The following is a 17941-nucleotide window of genomic DNA, read 5'->3' as shown; positions in this document are numbered from 1 at the left end:
GTTAAATCTACACGAGTTTCATTCCTCAATAACAAAAGCACATGGCAACTCTAGAATTGTGTTTTCCCAATATGAATTCAAGTTGTGAATTTAGGTGTAAGGTAAGAGCTGCACTTTCCCAGCACCCATTTTTTATTTATTAGGGAGACTCCAACTTCAGAAATTACATAAGGGAACCAAACTTATTATCATTAAGACCGTGATGTCACATCAACTAATTCAAAGAATCTATCGTCTTAACATGCACCATTGTTTCAATTTGAAAAAGATATAACGTCTCAAATTGTGCATCATTGTTTCTTCAATATCATTGATCTGGGACATAGTTTGGAGTATCATATCATTATCCGTTTACATCTGTCTTATAATAAGTCACTGGTGTAAGTTACTCCCGTTTGTGGTAGCCAATTATCTCCAAGCAAGAAATTAGTGACTGTAAAATTAGCAGCATCAGTGGCATTAATCACATGATAACCCGGCCATGTAACTCTCTTATCAGTGCTAGACCCTGGTCCACTATTGTTAAACTCAGCATAATACAACGTACTCAAAGCAAAATCACCATCCCATTTATTCCATCCAGTAACATCAACAACACTATCTATGAAACTCTGCATATAAACCGTCCTAGAGTACTCTTTCCAAGGCCTTCCAAGATATGTTTTAGCTGCACCAATGTTGGCAGCTAAATCATCAGACGCTTTAATAGTACAGTTGTGTATAGAAGTGCCCGTGTTCTGGTTCGGATCGGTTCGGCCTTGTGCAGTGATAGCATTGAATTGTCCAGACATGGGAAGACGAGGGTACAAGTTGCAATTTTGGAATACAACTGCAGCGTTTCCAAATATGAAGTCTACAGTGCCGTAAATGTCACATTCTCTGAAGAATTGTCGTAAGGAATGAGTGTATAGAGTGTCTTGGTAGCCTTCAAAGCTGCAGGAGTAAAATGTTGACAAATCTGCTCCATTTCGAAGTGCTACTGCTTGGTGTTTTACTGCACCGGCAGTGTTACGAACGGTGAAGTTCACACCCACGAATCCTTGCCCAACCACAGCTGTAATGTTGAAACAATGTAAGTTACTAATGAATAATGATTACATATATTATGTACTGAATACTGGGTATTGGCCTATTGGGTAATGATATTTTATCCTAGAGTTAGCAATATCATTTTTGAACACTATCTCAGATTATATTTCACAAGTTTTATTTAGCCAATAAAAATAGAATGAAAATATCACAATTATAAACAAAAGATCACTTATCTTTAAGTGTGTTTTATTTCGTGTATTGAAACAATCAAATTTTAACAAGTAATATAAAAATATTACTTTTTATTTTTTAAAATTTTATTTTTATTTAAGTGACAATATCTGATTGGTTTGGACTCGAAATGAGACAACTATGGGAGGGGTGAGCATGAGTCAAGTTGGGTCGAATAAGACTTGTCTCTTATCGAACACTAAAAGTTGGTCGGATTATTTTTTTGAATTCGAACCTCACCCTAGACCCAAAGCTAAACTCATCCTAAATATTGATCGAGTCTGCTTTTGAACTCGAAACTAGACCCGATTAAATATTATACATACTCATTTTATATAAAGTCTTCTCAATATTACTTATTATTATTATGGGTATATAACTAAAATTGTATATATTGTTAGTAATGTATATATGATAAAAAAATTGGAGAATTGATAATATTTTCGACCAAAGAAGAAGTGTCATTACTCTGTATACAATTGAATATAGACACATACAAACATATTGATGATGATCACTGAGTGACCATGAGACAGGATGGGCCAGATCAGACTTGTCCCTTACTCGACTTTAAATATTAACTAAGTCTGATTTTTTAACCAAAACACAACCCTAAACACGATGAGGCTCGAACCTATTCGGACGTGATCATGATCAGAGTATACCGAGTGAGCGGATAGAATCTAGTCCTTCCCACTCTTAAACCATAGAGATAGATAATCTCTCTCCACAATCATATATTTTGATTAGGACATGACAATATATATGAGACAGAAACACGATTACGAATCATGTTTTTCCCTTGTTGGGTATGAGGTGGTACTGCATTTGATTGGTACATTACATGAGAAATCATGTTTTTTCCCTTGTTGGATATGCAAGTGGAATATTAGAGAAACAAGTAAATATTATTCATTACCTAAAGATGCTGAGTTGAAAGTTGTCCATCCATCAACAACACTACGATTCCCTGTAATAATTGTCTGGTTGATGCCATCTCCAACCATCATCAAATACGTTTTCTTCTTATCAATGGCCACATTTTCATCATAAACACCAGCAGTTACATATATCAAGAAGTACCCATCTGTAGATGAAGATTTGTTCGGAGCAGCAGCTATAGCATCATTGATTGTGGTGAAGTTACCACTCCCATCTTGACTAACTACCACAATGTCTCTCACCATAACATTGTTGTTCACTGTAACCTGAAGAAGCTTTCTATTACTCACTGACTCGTATATAGCACGAGTTCTACTTGACATCTTAAGTGGTAAACGACCATTTTGAAATCCAAGATGTTTCTTTGTTGGATGAAAAGTAGAAGGTCTGTTTTTGTGGCTAGGAACCCACCCTTTTGTGAAAAGAGCAAGAGAGACACTAAAGAGTTTTGTGTCATTAGAAATTGAACTAGAGAATCCATTTTTCAGGCTTGTTGATTGAAGACCATCAAAGCATGTTTGCTGGTTTGTAAGAATGGCGCTAAGCAAGGTTTGAATATCATCGGCTTGTGAACTTTGAAGAAAGCTACTTGTTTTGTTAACTGTTTGGAAGGAACTTGACAGAAAATCAAGGTTAAGTTCAGCAAGGGATTTACAATCTTGGAGTGCACGAATTTCAGGAGTGGAAATAGTTGAACTTTTCTGGAGATATATGTTAACTAAGTTCAAGAATTTGGTGGCTTCGGATATTGATTTTTTAACTGAGATACGACCATAGTCATAGACACTGCCATTTTGGGTAGGCAACACAGATTTGCAATAAGATGGGTCTGGGGTGGATTTGCATATGGTTCCAGGAGAGACAGTAGTAGTGGGAGGGGTGTCCCCTAAAGCTAGGGTAGCAAATAAGGGTAGAAGGATAAGGAGAAAGTTTGGCATTGCACTTAACTTAGAAGACAATGTAGTTTGATAGGGTTAAGAATACTAAGTGGTTATTTGGAGGAATCGAGTGTTTTTGAAATTGGGTTCAATGAGTTTCTCTATTTATAGGTGAGGGGAGTGCATTTTTTCAACGAAAGATTCTGTAATTTATTCACGTGTTTACACTTAACATGTAGGACTAAGGAGAATGCACGTTATTGGCTGCTAGGTGTAAAGCATAGAGTACTTTTTTGCAATGTAAAGATGCATGAGTTATATCATTAGGAGTATTGTTTGATTTTTGTATTATAAGGTTAAGCTTATGAAGTCGGTTAAAGATGAAGATAACAAATTCTTAGATAATTTTCGGTTATGGTAGTTAGGATTAGTTTTACTTTAAATGGTAGCTTGAGTTTCAAGCAACTACCAATTTTTTTGTATAAATTCTTTGCACTTTGTTTTGTGCATAATTCAATTCCAATAATAAAAGTTCAACATTTTCTTCTCAGCTCTTTCAATCCCATTCTTTTCTTTCTTATATGGTTGCTAAGAAACTAAGATGATATCAAAGCAAAATTAATTATGTTTTTCATAATGTGTTGTTTATGTATCTAACTTTCATTATCCAACTTCATAGCTTCCAATGATTTCCTGTCATCATTCTATATCGTTCGGTGTGACCAAGTTTTTTCTTCTTCTTGAGGATGTATCAGTGTCAATACTATTAATGTAGAGCAGATCAGTAGAATGAAGTATTCACTATTTCACTATATCATTGCCAAGGCAATTCAACCATCCCTTGATATCTTCACACACAAAGTCCTTAGAATGATCAATATTTGGTGCAGCATGGAAGATCTGCACCTAGCATTAACAAGAAAATAGGTGCATGAATGAGGAAAAACCTTCTAATCATCTACAGAGTAACAGCAGCAGCAGATAAAGCATTATGCAGTCTCTTATTCCTTATTTGGTTTCAATGAATCCTTCTCTTTCTTTGTTCTTCTTGGTTATCTTTTTTTTTCTTTATCATTTTTCTACGATCTTCATATTCTCTATTTCTCTAAATTTTTCTTGATATTTTTGAGCAAATTTTGTCAATATTTCTTTTAATTCTTCTCAATATTCTCGAGGCAAATATTGCCCATATTATTCTCTTGTTATTCTTGAGCAAAAATGCTCATATTTCATCTCACTTTTATGTTATTATTCTTGATCAAAATTGCTCATATTTCATCATGCCAAGAAACCAAGATGATGTTCTACTTGAGCATTGTTCTTAAAGAAAGGAAAGAATCATTCTTTCAACACTTTGGTGGTTTTTCCAAACTCTAGATGCGACTTTTCAGGTTTGCTACCTTATACCTAAGCTGAGAGTTAATGGTATTCACTTTCCAGCTTGAGGAGATGTTAAAGATGAAGATGACTCATTCTTAGATAGTTTTTGGTTATGGTGGTTAGGATTAGTTTTACTTTAAATGGTAGCTTGAGTTTCAAGCAACTACCAATTTTTTTTTGGTATAAATTCTTTGCACTTTGCTTTTGTCCATAATTTAATTCCAATAATAAAAGTTTAATATTTTCTTCTCATTTTGCTCTTTCAGTTCCCTTCTTTTCTTTCTTATATGGTTGCTAAGAAACTAAGAAAGTCAATCAACATGAAGGTTTTCAATTTTCTTTTTATAGGCAAATGTCAGTATGTTAATATTTTTGTGATGAATAAGAATTAAACTCTCAACCTCTTTATTATTTCACTTCGTAAATCCTCTCTTTCTTACTACTTGACCAACCTTATGACTCCGTGAAGGTTTTCCAACTTGACCCGTGAAGGTTTTCCAACTTGAGACAAATCCAAATGGTATTGAAGGTTGCTTTATTGGACTGGTTCAATGTAAATGTATCATCTAATGGTGTCCATGTGCCTGCTTTTTTCTTCTTTTTTTTGCTTAACATGGTATTGATTCCATATAAATCCTGTATTTGATACAAACGGATTTCCCACTAAGATTTGTACATTAATTTATACGTGAATTTGTCCATAGATGAAAAAACTAGATCTTCCCATAATATTCATAATCTAAACTCAATATATTTGTATGGGTACAATTGATATGTGTTTCTATTAACATGCTCTATAGGAGAAAGATTAAAAATGATCAGTTGTTAATTTAAAAATAAGCATCACGTATCAAATATGCACCCTGGTTGGCAAGAAAAGGAAAACTATTTTCTGTTATAAAAGGTCTGTTTTCATGTTGAGTTTTGAAGAGAAAAAAATGATAAAAATGGATGATTTCAAAATCATTTTATAAGTATATTTCATGACTGTAAAGTCTCTTATTTCATAATTCACAAATGAACCATAAGAAAAATCACATATACCCTTTGATCTAAATGCATTGTAAATTCATGTAAGGTTTATCAGTTTTGAAAGAGTCTAGATTGCTTATTTATTAGGTAGACAGTAATTAGGTCGACCTGATCATATTTCAAAGAAATCGCAGATAAATTGGAAAAAAATATCTCAAGGCCCAGTCAGAATAAAAATAAAACGTTTGGTAAAGATTTGTCTGTGTTTTGGTAGCAATGCATTTGGAATTATGCACGTATAGTCAACGATACCTAAGTACAACGTATATCTTGGTTTAATATTGAAATTAGGGAACTGCGAATTGAAACAAGGACTGCATTCTTCAAATATAATTGAAAAAACGGACATCATTTTTTAGCAATAGTTGGACAAGAAAGTTATATGAAAAAAGACTACATAATTTAGAGAAAATAGATATATACAATCTTACTCTCCCAAATAAAGAGATTGTTTACCGGATTTAAAACTAATTATTTTAACCTCAGACTACTGGCTATACATTTTGTAGGGTGCCCATATATGGAGATTAAGATCTTGTCCGTTTATCATGTATTATTATTTGTAAGCTAGAAGAGCCAAATAACAGGTAATAATTTGCAAATTCGTTTATTTATTTACAAGAATAATTACTGTTATTTGAAAATTATAATTTAGGTCTGAAGAGGCAAACAAATGAACTTTTTGAGTTTTGGTAGTACTTATACTTGTGTGCGCAATATCACATTTTCTTACCTCAAAACAATAGTGTTTAAAATTATCATTTAACACTGTTTTTGTAGCGCTTTTTATTTGAGTACACAGTAGTATATAAAGTTATATTCAACACCGTTTTTTGTAGCAATGCAAAAATTAGACACTTAATAGCGCTCATTTAAAGCAGACGCGATTAAATGTCTATTTTCTAAATGAGACAATATATCTCTTAGACATTCTATCAAACACATATCAAACATGTCCAACTCTACCATATTTATAATAGATTTATTAAATCACCAACGACTTCAACTACATTCAACCTTAACAGATTCCAACGTTATAAAATCACATATGAGTGATTAGATCTTACAGAAATTGTTCATTCTTTCTCCTCCAATGTTCTCCATAGCCAAAAACCTAGAACACCATAGTTGCATAACTTCACAACAATAAATATCACACTATTAGTGAAGAGAAAAATAAATGAGCTAAAAAAAATAATGATTTATCTTATGTTTGAAAAGAAAAACAAAAAATCGATAACTTCATCATAACTACATAACTTCACAACAAATAAAGAACACTATTAGTGAAGAGGAAAATAAATGAGCTGAAATAAGATAACAATTTATCTTATGCTTGAAGGGACAAACCAAAAATCGATAACTTGCTTGAAGAGGAAAACAAAAAACAAAAGAGGAAAACAAAAAAACAAAAGAGGAAAAAAAAAGTAAGTTATGGAGTATGACCTTTAACCGTTTGCTTCAATAAGTGTTGTTAAAGATAACACTTATTAAAGAAGTGACGTTAAATATGTAAAGTATGACATTTAAGAGCGTTTGCTACAATAAATATTATTAAAGATAACTCATTTAACGATGTTTTTTTCAATAAACGTTATTAAAAATAACACATTTAACTGTGCTTATCGAATAAGTGTTATTAAATATATGAAGTATGACCTTTAACAACGCTTGCTTCAATAAGCGCTGTTAATTATAACAAAAGATAACACATTTAACAACATCTTCTTCAATAAATGTTGTTAATTATCTTCCCCTTATATTTAACAACGTTCAGCACATAAGCGTCGTTAAATGAACATTGTTAAATATCAATTCTGGCGTAGTGTTAGCTCTCGTGCATGGCCAGCTATATCCTAAGTTTAGTGAACAAATTATTAGTGTAATATCTTGCACTAACCGAATGAATAATTATACAGAGTCAATACATCATGTATTATTTATTCTTATTGTTTTATGTTCATTTTTTGGAGAGAAATCATTTTTTATTATTATAAAGAGTCTTTATTCCAACATATAAAAGTCTACACCTTTTTACAACATATTAAATTATCTCTATTTCTTATTTTTCATCTTTTGTCTATAAATGCATATATAAAAACCATAAAAACCCAAAGATAATTAAAGGGTGTTACAAGTTAGTTGTTAGAATTTTATTTTTAATATTTAATGTTATGTTCAAACTCATAATTCAGAAAAAATGGAGAAGAAAATAAAAGGCAATGATATAGGAAAATTCTCAGATAATGGAGTGACAAGTTATCATTTTTGTATTTGTATAGATAAAAGTATAATCTCATTATATGTCAAGAATAAAAGTATTAACACCCTATTTTGTTTTGGGTGTATTTATATCTGTATTAACGGAGAGGATCTTAACTCAATTAACCCAATGAGTGTAACAAATGAATTACTTGTCAAACATATTTCATTCTCCAAAACCTATTAGACCACACAAAGTTTACATTTAACTCGTGATTAAATGTCATCTTCTTTTGATCAATGACAACTAAAGAAAAGAGGGCCCTAACTTTGATAAAGTGTCATTCAGATTTAATAAATAAAATTCAACAGTACTTCTCAAAAGATTCAATAATAAATATTAATTGAGTTATTTTATATATAAGTTTTAGTAAGGTCATATATTGAAAATGATATATCCTCCTACTATATCTTCCTACTAATACTTTTATCTACAAGAATATGATATGTGTCATAATAAGATATTTTAATTATTAATGATTGAATTATAAGTGGTATGTATAACTTTTTTGTGGGTATATGGATTAGTAGGAGGATATAATCACACAAAACACTAGCATCTACTTTTTTTACTCCAAAAATAGTTATTGTTTTTTCAGAATAATAATCTTATGCTTTTTAATATTGTTTAGATTACTTACTTTTATAGTACTAGATGATCTTTAACTAAAGTGCTTTATGTCTAAACGCGTAATTGATGCCATATTTTAGAAATTAGACGGTGAGTGACCCTACGTACCCCACCTTTGAAGTTCTAGAGGTTGCAGTATCTACCAAAATTTGAAAGCTGGGCTCGATTACAATGAGTTAGAAGGTAGAACAGTCATGATTTGACTTAAGAGTCATAGACACTCCGATCCACATGTTTAGCAAGTAACGCAAAAACTCATCTGCCGGTGCTACAAAATCCATGAAGTAGTTTAGACTTTAGAATACAAAATTCACTTTTCTTCGTCCAGGTTTGCATTTCATTTTTATTGATTATGAGACTGCAAGGGTCATAAGATATTGCCAGGCACAATACTTATAAAGGACTATAGAAAAGTCTAAAATATCGAGACATTTTTGTTGACAAATATTTATTGTTCTTCTTCTTTAACTCATTTTCATCTATGTTTAATTTTCCCAATTTGTTAATTCGACAAGTGCTAATATGTTTTATAATTTGGCTTTTGTCTTATTGTTTGTTTTACTTCTTTATTTTAATTTTCATCTACGTTTAACTTTCCGAATTTTGCTTAATGATATGAATACTTCATATAAATAAAGATATTTTCTAAAGAATTTGTTATTTTTCACTCATAATAATATATATAATGATTTACTCATCTCTTAAACAATAATATTTAATTAATAAAATGGAAGGAAGTATCTCCTAGTATAAGGAGATAAATTATCACCCCTGCCAGTGAAATGTTTCGTCATTTTCTATAAAAAAGAAAATTTAAATAAACAAAATAGCATGTCACATTTTTTACTGGTTAGAAGAGATAAATTATCAGTATGAGGAGATACATTATTCTCTTAATAAAAATAACAAACTTGTGGGTGCAGTTGCACGAGGACTTTGGTAGAGCTTGATTATCCAGTCAGGGTATGAAAATTTTCATTTTATTGTACTTAGCCATAATTTTTGGCGTGTTAGATCTCATTTGTCTTATTTATTTGGATGTGATGTTCTATCAGGATAATTGTGACATTAAATGGCATAATATTAGTGTGAGAAAAAAATGTTTATATATCTTTAGGTCTAAATTATACATTTTCTATGAAAGAAAAATCAAGAGGACTATAATGTGTGTCATTTATTGTGATTGTTAAAAAATATTTAATTAAATAAATTTTGTAAATCAATTAGAGGAAGTAGTACACTTTTTTTGGACCACCTTAAAATCTCGAATGTGAGGTGACACCATTTTAAATGGATGACGCAGATATGGCACCAAAAAAAACCTAGAGCCCCTTTATAACCCACCAACCACAAGCCCAGACAAATTGGATATTGCTTTACAAAAGACGACCAACATGAAAGTCCCATATTGGACGCAGATAACAAAACCTAAGTTTATTCTACACATTTGTAGAATCAGGGATTCTGTGTCATTGTCATCATATAACAAGTCAATCATACTCTACTAAATAATATAAAAACATTATTTATATATATTTTATTTTTAAATATATGACAAATTTTCATTAGACTGAGACACAAAATATGGGACAACTGATCTCGTTCTCATATGTGATGCAATGCTCAAATGGCAGACAAATTGGATAACAAAACATGTTTTATAGCCCGTGGACTGTAAATAGGCCTTAAGTACATTTTTGGTTGGCATGTCTGAGTTATCCATCATGGGATCTCCTAATGGTTGGGAAAATATATTTTTTAAACTTAAACAAGTTATTTATGAGTTGAGTTTTTAAGTCTTCTTAACTCATAAATCGACTCTAAATAATTTTAATTTTAATTGGTAAAAAAAGATAGGACCAAGATATAAAGTCACACTATACATGCTATGATAATGCTAGACATTATTAGAGGAAACTACATGACAGTCATTAGTCCAGATGGAAGCAAAAACTTCAGGATCAACAAATTCATAGCTGCTACTCCAACTCATATAAATGCTAAAAGTGGATTCTTCTTGATTTTTATCAGCGCATGTGTATATAAAGAGTGTGTATCTATAGGCAAAACTAATAAGTAGTTGATGCTAGTTGGAGAAGGAATCAATCAAACACTAATCGCAATGTCGGTGATGGTAATTTTAAGACATTCAAGTCAGCAACATTTGGTAAGCAAAAGTAATATGCACACATTCATATATAGCTAGACAATAGATTTTGCTAGTGTCCTGGTGAGACTTTATACTATATGCAAACATTGGACAAATTTGATGACTAATCACTTATATGTTTCATATGGATTTGCAAATAGTGTTTACTATAGGATTTGTAGAAATTAACTATGTATCATCTAAATATTCTCTATAACAATTTAATATATTCTAAGATAATTTTATATATTTTAACAGATCCAAAAAAATCAACAGAAGTAATCTACAAGTGTCAGTAATCTACAGGAAGAGAACTCATCACGATTATACACGCATTCTGTATAGTCGCATGCATTGTGATATGAGGCAGAGAAAAGCTATGGGGCTCACAATCATCACCACCAACTACTGTTGGTCCATACGTTTTAAACATGGAATTTTTTTATGGGGGTTAAAATTTTCACAATGCTGAAGTTGCTTGGGTAGTTGATTCAAGTAATATATTTTTATTTCCCTTTAAACAAGACCTAGTTTGAGTAACATATACCGTTGGGAAATATAGCTCATAATATATGTTCTATGACTTGAATGTGATTGCCCTCTAAAGGATACATTAAACATGTACGTACATTTTTGGTTGGCATGTCTGGATTAATCTAAGTGTTCAAATCTGTTGCCAAAGGTGCTGGCTTTTCCGGCACATTTAGTATTAGAGCACAATAGTACCATGTAAGAATTTTTTATATTTTATTGATAGCTTACATCAATCAGCGTCAGGGACAGAATCAGGAAAGAGCAAAGGGGAGGTCAATTTTGTTTGTTGGATTGAAATCTCAACTAATAAATTATTCTTTATATACTTACAATGAAAAGGTCTTCTTAATATTAACAAGAACAAAAACAAAAATAAAGAATATGAGTGGAGCAATATTCATATCAAAAGTCAGTAAAAATAAGAAAGAGTAAGAAAGAATTACAACAATAGAACTATTTAAAAATGCCTTAAAATACTTCACCCTTGCCATGAACTGAGATAATGTCTATTTGATGAAGTAAAGTAACAGAGTAATAAAGACAAATGAATGATCCAAAATGTATCAGAAAATGACAAATGATGTAACATACAAACATTTTTTCAAGGGTGTTAAAAAATTCATGTGTGGCTCCTTATTACGTAGAAGCTTGTAATTATTTTCATTTTGATTTTTTTGAAAGAAAGAAAATATTTTATGTGGAAGTACTGATATTATATTTAGAAGAACATATTTAGCCTAGCTTCCAATACATTATTTTCCCTTCTTGATAAGGGACCATTTAACGTGACCCTTACAAAATTGCAATACTAATGGGTCCTGATGAGTCTTTCAAACTTATCGGCTATAATATTGTTCTTCAAAAGATTCCTATAAATGTTAACATTAATAAGCTTTCGCCAGCCTGAAGGTGTCAACTTACATTATAGTATTTTATTGGGAGAGATTGGACTAATTGTTACAATGAATGGACGCATTTATTTGGAAGAAATAAAAAAACGTTATGATATCATATTTATTTGAAGTATTAATTTTTTAAATGCTGTGCAGAACAGAAGAAAAAAACTAAAAAGGTAAGCTCTACAGAATTAATAATCTTTCTTCACCGTAGGCACTGTGAACTAGTTTCCTTTCTTGAGAGTATGATTACAGGTAACTTCCCAGTCTCTAGATTCTAGGTTGTTTTTGTCTGTCCTTGATTAGTAATTAGATTAATAAGAATTTTGCACTAATAGAATTTTGTAAAATTTCGCTATTAGTTTTTGGATAGAAAAAAAGTGATGAAAATTCAATCGTGTCACAATATTTTGTCAGAAGAATTATCAACATTTTTCTTGCTTTCTTTTACTTTCAGAAAATTTGAAAAGAAGCCTGTAGCTCTGGTGTTTAATATTTTTTTGGTTTCCCACAAATATTTTTGTACTGGAGGCAATCGTGTTCGAGCTGGAAACATCCACAGGTACGTAGAGTTAACTCTCCCGGCGGACATTTTTTCATCTCTGGTACTTAATATAGGAGCAATGATTAAGGTTGTCACATTTGATAATTCATTTCATCTTCAAGAGTTCAATTAATCAAGGTGGAACTTAACTTAGTAGGAGGCCCATGTCACATTATGACAAGCTAGATTCAAAACAAGATCTAAGTATCATGTTGTCTCTATGAGACATAACAGAAACACCCACTTGTTCATTTCACAATACCCAACCACACTATTTAGTATTTATTTCCCTCAATACCCAGCTTCAAAATCACATCTACACATTTATCTAGCTATGCTACCACTTAGTTTCTCCTTTTCTCGTTCTACCATGAAGAATCTCATGAAAGTAGCACCCTTTCTAGCTCTTGTTTTTGTGCTAGTCTTTTCAGGAACTCATTTCACTAACACCATAAAAGAATCAAGTCCTTCACAAAAACACCACATACATTTCCAAAAGCACATTCAAGTAGCCAAATCAACATGCCAAGGAACACTCTACCCAGACCTATGTGTCTCAACCCTTGCCACTTTACCAAACCTTGCTTCAAAATCTGTCCCACAAATTATCTCATCTGTTATCAACCAAACAATATACGATGTCAAATCATCATCCTACAACTGCACCAGCCTAAGAAAGAAACTCAAAAATCTAAAACCAGTTGAACAAAGAGCCCTAGATGACTGTCTAAAACTGTTTGATAAAACAACTGTGGAGCTCAAAACAACCATGGCTGAACTCTCAAAAACCACAATGGTTTCGAAGAGTTACCATGACTTGCAAACTCTGCTAAGTGGAGCAATGACCAACTTGTACACATGCCTAGATGGGTTTGTTTACACCAAAGGAGGGAACAATCATGTGAGAAAAAAAATTGAGAAGAAGATACATAAGATATCACACCATGTTAGTAACTCTTTAGCCATGTTGAAGAAAGTTCCTGGAGTGAAGAAAAAATCTAGGTCTAATGAAGTGTTCCCTGAATATGGTAAGATGAAAAAAGGGTTCCCTTCTTGGGTAAACTCAAAAGGCCGAAAGCTCCTAAAAGCTTCTGTGAATGATATCAAGTTTGATGTTGTTGTGGCCAAAGATGGAAGTGGCAATTTCACCACTATAAGGGAAGCATTGGATGTAACTCCTAATTACAGCACAACTAGGTATGTAAACTAGGTACAAAGTCTTAGTTGAGTTTTACTTGGATTGAATATACTAGCAAATAGTTACATTGCTTGATTATATTAGGAAAGAGCTTTATTATTTATACCATTTGAACATAATATATATTTAGTTATGTGTCTTCCTTACTCCTCTGTATATACATTTTAAAAAATATATATAGGGAGAAAAGAAACAAATTGTACAAGAACTTTTCATGAGTATGCACCAGGCGGATACATTTTAGGTCATAGGGTGAAAGGAAAAAAATGAGGTTCCTAATTTATTAAAAGTTTATTTTTATTAAAAATAACTCAAAAAATGTAGGATGCATTTATATTAAATCTTCAAAATAGCAAGGATGACAATAATCAATAAAAAGTAGACATGGAATATAAGATTCAAAAATTAAGTGCAAGTAATAATTTTTTTTGGATCCCTTTTTGTGTTGGGCCATTAAAGTCACATGTAATGTCCATCCTACTGGGTTGGCTCGAACAAGCAAGATTTTAAATTGCAGTTGTTGAGACAATTAAAACTAGAATGCTTTTTACATTATATTGCAACAACAAAAATATGGCCAATATATTTATGATTGTAGGAATGTGATTTCAAAGAATATCAAAACCATATAATTGTATCCTTAATTTCAATGGATGAACATGTTAAAATTCCTCCTTCCATGGTTGCCTTCTTCCTCACGACACCATAGTTCATCTCCTTCCTTGCCTTAACTTCCTTCTTCTTTTCCTTTCATATTGGGCCTTGTTTCTCAGAAAGTCCAGTTCTGTTTTAAGCCTTTTACTGTTAGTTAGTTTTTGGCTTTCCTCTTTTAGTTAGTCCAGTTAGTTATAGTTGTTATTCTTGTTTCTCTTTTTGGCAATAAGGATTGATATTTATATAGATCAATCCTTCCTTGGCAAAGTATCAAATTCTCCAATACTCTAATAAAAGTTCTTCTAAAATTGTTCTCTTAATCTCCTCTCCATGCTTCCATCCGAAGCTAATAGAAAACCTGGATTTAAAATATTGCTCGTGAGTAAATAACTATTTACCTTTATAATGAGTAGGTTACATTTCAGCTAGTACGTATAATTTCTAAATGTTGTTAGGTTTGAGCTATTCTAATAGTATAGCTGCTTAATTTATTAATGTGGTGTTAATTTTATTGTGTGTGATTATATTGTAAGGTTTGTGATACACATAAAGGCTGGAGCATACTTTGAGAATGTGGAAGTGGTGTGGGAGCAGACCAATCTGATGTTTGTAGGAGATGGAATTGGAAAGACAGTAGTGAAGGGCAATAGAAATGCTGTGGATGGGTGGACCACTTACCAATCAGCTACATTTGGTAAGTCTTTCTTCTTTCTTTTGGGACTATTTGGATTAACAGAAAAGAATATATGCTCTCAGAATATATGAGTTTTATATATTGTTATTATATTATCTACCATTTATGTTTAAGTATTATTGACTCTTTAGAAAAGTAATATAAATAAATAATAGATAATATATTGAGTGTATATAAATTTTTACACTGACAGTGCATAATATTTGAATTAATTAGCTAAGTATCTTGGATTTTTGACTTGTGAGTCTATCTCTAGAGTAAAAGTTGAATTTGAATCTAAGAATAGGAATTTGTGGATGGAAATGATTTATTATATAATTTTATGAGCTATAAATTAAATATTTAATGCAATTTTATAACAGTTTTCATTACTATGTATAGTATACTATTACATAGCAATCTGAGGGTATATAATAAATTATGCCGAATTAAGAATTAGTCATCAAAGATATAGATCCGGACAAAGTTCAAAATATAAAAGGCTTTGTCCTCCTATAATCTTCAAGAATGATGTTTCCCATGATTAGATATAATGCTAAAAAAATGATATCTAGGAGATGGTCAATGCATATACACGACTCAATCTGTAGCTTCACTCCACAAACTTCCCCTTCCAATCAAATGCAAGGATGTACGTTGATCCCTTTAATTAAAGGATACATATTGCTAGAATGAACAGAAATCATCTTTGCTGAAAAAATTTATCCCTTATTCCCAAGTCCCAACTAATTAAATATTAATATGTGTTATACTGCTATCTTAAATATTAATATTAAATTTGATACATATTTGTTAATAATGGATTGAGTATAGAAAATGAGATAGAAGATCTCAATTCTCCTAACACACCTTAGCGAAAATAACAACAAAATGTGATGAGTTTAGAAAATGAAAAAATAAATAATACGGGGCAGAGTTAGTTATTTTAGTGCTACTACTACATCTATCAGTGTTTTGTTTAGTTTTCCAATTAATTTGCGATCCAATTACTTCAAGCCTACATATACATCCGCTCGAGTCTCAATCATTAGATAATTAATGTGCCTCAACTACAACGAAATTAGAAAATATGCAAAGTAAGCAAATCAAATTTTAATTTCTATCTCATGATATTGGCAGTGATAAATTAATATTGGATTCAATGTGTATACACTGACAGTGCAAATGTTTTTTACACTGCCATCAAATTATCCACCATTAATTTATTGACATCATTAGCTATCAAACAAAAATAATACAAATCAATAGTGGGTGATGCGTTAAAGTATAAAAAACTTTACACTGTCAATATATATATTTTAAATTTATTAAGATTTAGGATCACCGGCGGACACCATTCTGTTTCTTTTATATTTACATATTTCATAGAAAGAAGAGTTCGATAGGGTCCACATGTTCAAACCCAACTAAAGGAGAATTATATTCTGCTGGATATGTGGAATGAATGATCACAAACCCAACAATTTTCAGTGCATTCGAGATTAGACCCACTGTTCTTGTTAAAGCTTTTGAAGAAATGACAAATGTGAACTTTTTGGGAACATTCTTAAAAATAAAAAATAAAAACAACTTTGTATGATCCTTATTATATGATAAGTTGCTTGAACAATGTTTGGAGTTTTTTCAGTATCCGTAATGAATAATGAATGATGAATTTACGGCTTATAAAATTTTTATAATGTCATTACATATATTTTTTTCTTTTTTATTTGGGCATGAACCTATATCCCAGGAGTATGAATTTTCTCTATTAATTAAGAGGCAAATCTTTCAAAAAATGAAGAAAATCTAGTGTATAATAACACATTTATTCTTTTAAATATAATAAAATAACATTTTTATTATTAAAAATATATGAAAATTGAAATATTTATCTCTCCAGATCTTTATTCATGTTGGTGGCTTGATTGCAATAGTTTGGGCATGACCCTATGTCCCGGATCCAGTTCAGAACATATTATGACATGCACATTGATGGAGATTTATTATAATTTTCATGTGATAGAATAATTTGACGATTTCCACAATTATGTTATTTTCTTTTCTTGTCAATTGTACCTCAATTATGAAGTAAATGTATGTGAACCTAACAACCATTATTTCATATTTGTGGCTATTGTTTCAGCTGTGGTAGGAGATAGATTCATAGCAAAGGGTATAACCTTTGAGAACTCAGCTGGGCCAAGCAAACACCAAGCAGTGGCATTGAGGAATGGTGCTGATCTCTCAGCCTTCTTCAAATGCAGCTTTGTTGGCTACCAAGACACTCTCTATGTCCATTCCCTACGCCAATTCTATCGCGAATGCGACATTTATGGCACGGTGGATTTCATATTTGGCAATGCAGCCGTAGTCTTTCAAAATTGCAACTTATATGCACGCAAGCCAAATGAAAATCAAAAGAACTTGTTCACTGCACAAGGTAGAGAAGACCCTAACCAAAACACTGGCATGACCATTTTGAATTGCAAGATTGCAGCTGCTGAAGATTTAATTCCTGTTAAATCATCCTACAAGAATTACCTAGGCCGTCCTTGGAAATTGTATTCAAGAACGGTTTTTCTAATGTCTTACATTGAGGATTTGATTGACCCAGCAGGGTGGTTGAAATGGAATGAAACATTTGCATTGGATACATTGTACTATGGAGAGTATTTGAATAAGGGTCCGGGTTCAAACACAAGTGGTAGAGTAAAATGGCCCGGTTATAGAGTCATCAATAACTCCATTGAAGCAAGCCAATTCAGTGTGGGGCAGTTTATACAAGGTAATAACTGGTTGAACTCTACTGGGATTCCATTCTTTGCTAATTTGAATTGAAGTATTTATTTGGTAGTGTAAGTGCACTACTTATCTTTGAGTAATACTTTGGGTCTCTTGGGAT

The 17941-nt window shown here is 31.7% G+C and overlaps 2 protein-coding genes across 2 annotated transcripts; one reads left to right on the top strand and one right to left on the bottom strand.

Annotated features, from left to right (window-relative positions):
• Nucleotides 124–3184, bottom strand: LOC109346298 (probable pectinesterase/pectinesterase inhibitor 41). The gene is made up of 3 exons (XM_019585784.1): nucleotides 2183–3184; nucleotides 348–1054; nucleotides 124–233 (listed from the first exon to the last, which is right to left on the bottom strand). Exons 1-2 carry the CDS (start codon nucleotides 3141–3143, stop codon nucleotides 363–365), a joined length of 1653 nt encoding a protein of 550 aa, XP_019441329.1. The 5' UTR covers nucleotides 3144–3184; the 3' UTR covers nucleotides 124–233; nucleotides 348–362.
• LOC109346297 (pectinesterase-like) lies at nucleotides 12867–17941 on the top strand. The gene is made up of 3 exons (XM_019585783.1): nucleotides 12867–13708; nucleotides 14897–15057; nucleotides 17183–17941. Exons 1-3 carry the CDS (start codon nucleotides 12882–12884, stop codon nucleotides 17875–17877), a joined length of 1683 nt encoding a protein of 560 aa, XP_019441328.1. The 5' UTR covers nucleotides 12867–12881; the 3' UTR covers nucleotides 17878–17941.

The sequence above is a fragment of the Lupinus angustifolius genome, chromosome LG04, assembly GCF_001865875.1.
Source record: "Lupinus angustifolius cultivar Tanjil chromosome LG04, LupAngTanjil_v1.0, whole genome shotgun sequence".
NCBI lineage: Eukaryota > Viridiplantae > Streptophyta > Magnoliopsida > Fabales > Fabaceae > Lupinus > Lupinus angustifolius.
This window is presented reverse-complemented; position numbering and strand designations above follow the sequence as displayed.